This window comes from Electrophorus electricus, chromosome 3 (genome assembly GCF_041902795.1).
Source record: "Electrophorus electricus isolate QZ-2024a chromosome 3, ASM4190279v1, whole genome shotgun sequence".
Taxonomy (NCBI): Eukaryota; Metazoa; Chordata; class Actinopteri; order Gymnotiformes; family Gymnotidae; genus Electrophorus; species Electrophorus electricus.
In genome coordinates this window covers 26,895,403-26,898,953 of record NC_137499.1, presented here as the reverse complement: position 1 = coordinate 26,898,953, position 3,551 = coordinate 26,895,403, and the positions used below count along the sequence as shown (strand labels likewise).

The window sequence follows — 3,551 nt, the reverse complement described above, 5'->3', positions numbered from 1 at the left end:
CAATGGTGCTTACAAATGCTTGCCTTTGTGCAAGATTTGTTTTATGTATTTGGAGTTTAAGTGTTTGTGTTGTTGCTCAGAAAGCTTTTGCAAAGAGACTGTGTGTGTCTTATGTTGCATAAGACTGTGTGGCATGACTTGTCTGTTTTCACACTGGTCGCTCTTTCATAGCCCTTGGCTTGACTAACCCAATATGTAATTTCATGATTAAAAGCACAATCTTACTATGTTGCAATATAGGCGCAATGTCGTAATATTTTAAGAAGGCAAAAACCAGTTTCTGTCAGGTTGATAAGATCTGTGGAAAGATTGTGATCTTGGGCTGTTGTAATAATGCATGATCGGTTTGTTTGTAGGGGACATTATGGAGCTTATAAAAGGACCTGGGCTACCTTGTCTTATTGGCCCCTAGAGAAAAAGAGGGAAAATTCTACAACACAAGAGAGGCAAACCCCAGATAGGTAATTGTTGTTTGTGTGGTGCTTAGAATTAGGACAGAAATTGTTTTATGAAATTAGATTGTCTGCTTCACATTTAGAATAAAATGTATTAGCATGCATTTAAACGTTATTTAAATGGAACATAAATGGATTTTTACTATGTCATTTATATGAGCCTGAAAATATGCTCAATTAATTGATTTTACTGTGTGTATTTTTATCTGTTTCTAGTTTCCTTTTTTCCTATCTTTCTCTCTAACCTGCCCATTTTTTCTGTAATTTTTCACATGCACTTACACATGCACACACATGCACACACAAACACACACAGACATTGCACATCACAAACATTGTGTTTCTTTAGATTACCGAAAATGGCTCTGGCTCACTTCAGCACAAGCGTGGCCATGCTGTTGGCCATCTCTGTGAGATCCTGTGCTTCCTTTAATCTCTTAGGTAAGTAGGCATGTACAGATGATCCAAAACCTATCCTGCCTCAAAGCGGTTACAGGTGCAGTTGCATAATTAGATTTATATCGGCTAGAAAGGAAATGAAAAAGAAAGATGATTCAGAAAAGCTTCTCATATTCCAACACAATTTTTTTCAATTTGTTAATTTAGTGTCAATAAAATTAGCAAAACCCCCAAAAGTTGCAGAGCAGAGGATCTTGTGGTTTCTGTACTGTTGTTTGAGAACCCCTGCTTATTTGTGCTAACCATGAAGTCCTGAATAGGCAACGTGGCCCTGAAAAGTAAGGTGGTGCAGTCTTCAACTTGGTCAGACAGCGTGACGTCATATGTTGCAACGTATGCTGTCGATGGCAAGAATGATTTGAATGACCAAATGTGCGCGTGCACCAAATCCGAGACTCACCCCTGGCTGAGGGTAGAGCTGCCACGCAAGTACGTAGTAGTCCGAGTTGCTATTGGTTACCCTGAAAACTGTTGCCAAACCAGCTTCACTGGCGCCCAGATCCACGTCGGCAACAGCTTGAAGAACAATGGCAATGACAACCCGATGTAAGTGTCACACTATTTATTTGGACAGTCTCAGACCTCCCAAGAAGTGTTTGGAGATTAATAATGTTAGAAGACTTGGTCTTGTTCACAGATATGTATGTGCACATTACACAGGAGTCAGTGATTCCGATTAAATACTAGACACAGATCATCACACGCTTATATCCTATGACAAACTCCAGATGTTGCTGGGTAACATTTAATTAGACAAGGTCTCCAGTAAATATCTGTCCCACGCAAATATGTATTTAGTGTCACTTAGTCATAACAGAAGGGTAGACTTGAGAACCCTCAGACAGCTTCTCTGACTGTTATCCAGGGTGGCTGTAGTGGATTCCGTCAGGGTAAATGCGATACGCAAGGTTGAGTACAGCTTCCAACCTGTCAAAGGACGCTACGTGAACGTGATGCTTCCAACTGAAAATAAATACCTGCTGATTTGTGAACTGGAAGTTTATGCCATTGATGCAGGTAAAATATCAAAATGCTTTGTACACACATAACAAGCAGAGGTTTGTGCAGCACTCAGATGCTTATTCTTCATTTTCATGCTTTGACCATGTGGTTTGCAGACTATATATTTTCAAAGAAGGTGAATTTGGCGCTGAAAGGTAGAGCGACACAGTCCAGCCTGAAAAAGGGAGATTCTGCCGGCTTTGGACTGGCTCAGCATGCTATTGATGGGAATCGGAACCCAGACCTGAATAAAGGCTCCTGCAGTCACACAGAGCAGGAGAAAGATCCCTGGTGGAGGATTGATTTGCTGGGCAAACATTTTATAACGTCTGTGTCTCTGACCAACCGAGGAGACTGCTGTGCCAATCGGCTGAATGGGACTGTGATACATGTTGGAAATTCTCTGAAGTCTGAGGGCCAGAAGAATGCTGTGTAAGCAAAGAACTTTTACAGACTGAAGGGTGCACCAGAAATCTTGCGGGCTTCTAGCATGTATAGTTTGATATTGTTTTTCACTTATTGTTGTCTGAGATAGAGCTTATACATATTTTGCACTTCTAGGTATCAGCACTGATGCCTGTATTTCAACAGTATTCTAGTTGAATGGTATCTGAACTCTAACCTTGTTAGTACTTGTTAATCTACTCTACTAGATATATGAGTAAATGACAAAGCAATTTTTAAATGACAAAGTCACTCTGAAAAAAAAGCATCTGCTATAAAGCCAAAAATGTAAAAATGTAAAATGTAAATGTTGTCTATCTGAAACATTTTGTACTTATTCCTGATTCTTTTTTTTCTCTCTCTCTCTCTCTCTCTCTCTCTCTCTCTCTCTCTCTCTCTCTCTCTCTCTCTCTCAAACCCCCCCATCCCCCCCCCGCCCGTCTCACTCTTTCCTTTCTCAGCTGTGCCAAAGTGTCCTCTCTTTGTGCTGGACAAACGAAGACTTTTTTCTGTAGGAGGCTGATAGAAGGCCGTTATGTTACTATAGTTGTACCAGGAGAGAACAGGATCTTGACTTTGTGTGAAGTGGAGGTGTATGGAGTGTAGAAAGACATTTAAATAATCTGGGAGATAAACCCTTTTTATGCATGCTTATTATACTAAAGGACATCCAATTTAGCCACTTTTTTTTTAACTTGTGGTTGGTATCCAGGCATGTCTGTGTTGTTCATCAGATGTTAATGAATACTTTTGATGCAGGATATACCAAAGCTTCTGAATTTGCAAGCAATTGTTGGTTTTTCTCACCCTACCACTAGATGGCACTCTTTCCTCAGACTACAAGTGTGAATAAATTGTTAGAAATGGCAAAAATATTTACAAATGTTATAATCACATGATACAACGCTACAAATGTATGCTCATAATCACATGAAATAGAATAAAATCAAACCTCCAAATACATGACGTGGCTGTGCATAATATTCTGGGCCTGTGTTTCTCTAGCTGTCTCCATTTCTCTACTTCTAGAGAATCTATGCAGTGTGTTGTCACTGACAATTATGAAAATGGACCTGGTAGAAGTAATCATCTAAAGTATAATGGGCTTAAAGTCTCTAACAGAAAAGGAACAAGATAAATCAGCATGACTTTCCATGTAACACGATGTTACAATATGCCTCAAGTTTCAGT

The 3,551-nt window shown here is 39.7% G+C and overlaps 1 protein-coding gene across 1 annotated transcript; it reads left to right on the top strand.

The window, feature by feature from the left end:
• The first annotated feature begins 339 nt into the window (after positions 1 to 339).
• On the top strand, positions 340 to 3,323 carry LOC113580108 (uncharacterized). The gene is made up of 6 exons (XM_035531780.2): positions 340 to 461; positions 772 to 896; positions 1,175 to 1,460; positions 1,780 to 1,931; positions 2,033 to 2,348; positions 2,822 to 3,323. The coding sequence occupies exons 2-6, from the start codon at positions 815 to 817 to the stop codon at positions 2,964 to 2,966; spliced, it is 981 nt and encodes a 326-aa protein (XP_035387673.1). The 5' UTR covers positions 340 to 461; positions 772 to 814; the 3' UTR covers positions 2,967 to 3,323.
• Positions 3,324 to 3,551: the final 228 nt, after the last annotated feature.

Coding starts and splice junctions, on each gene's coding strand:
- LOC113580108 (XM_035531780.2), top strand. CDS start 815: ATGGCTCTGGCTCACTTCAGCACAAGCGTGGCCATGCTGTTGGCCATC. Junction 897..1,174: donor TGCTTCCTTTAATCTCTTAG/GTAAGTAGGCAT, acceptor AGTCCTGAATAG/GCAACGTGGCCCTGAAAAGT. Junction 2,349..2,821: donor GAGGGCCAGAAGAATGCTGT/GTAAGCAAAGAA, acceptor TTCCTTTCTCAG/CTGTGCCAAAGTGTCCTCTC.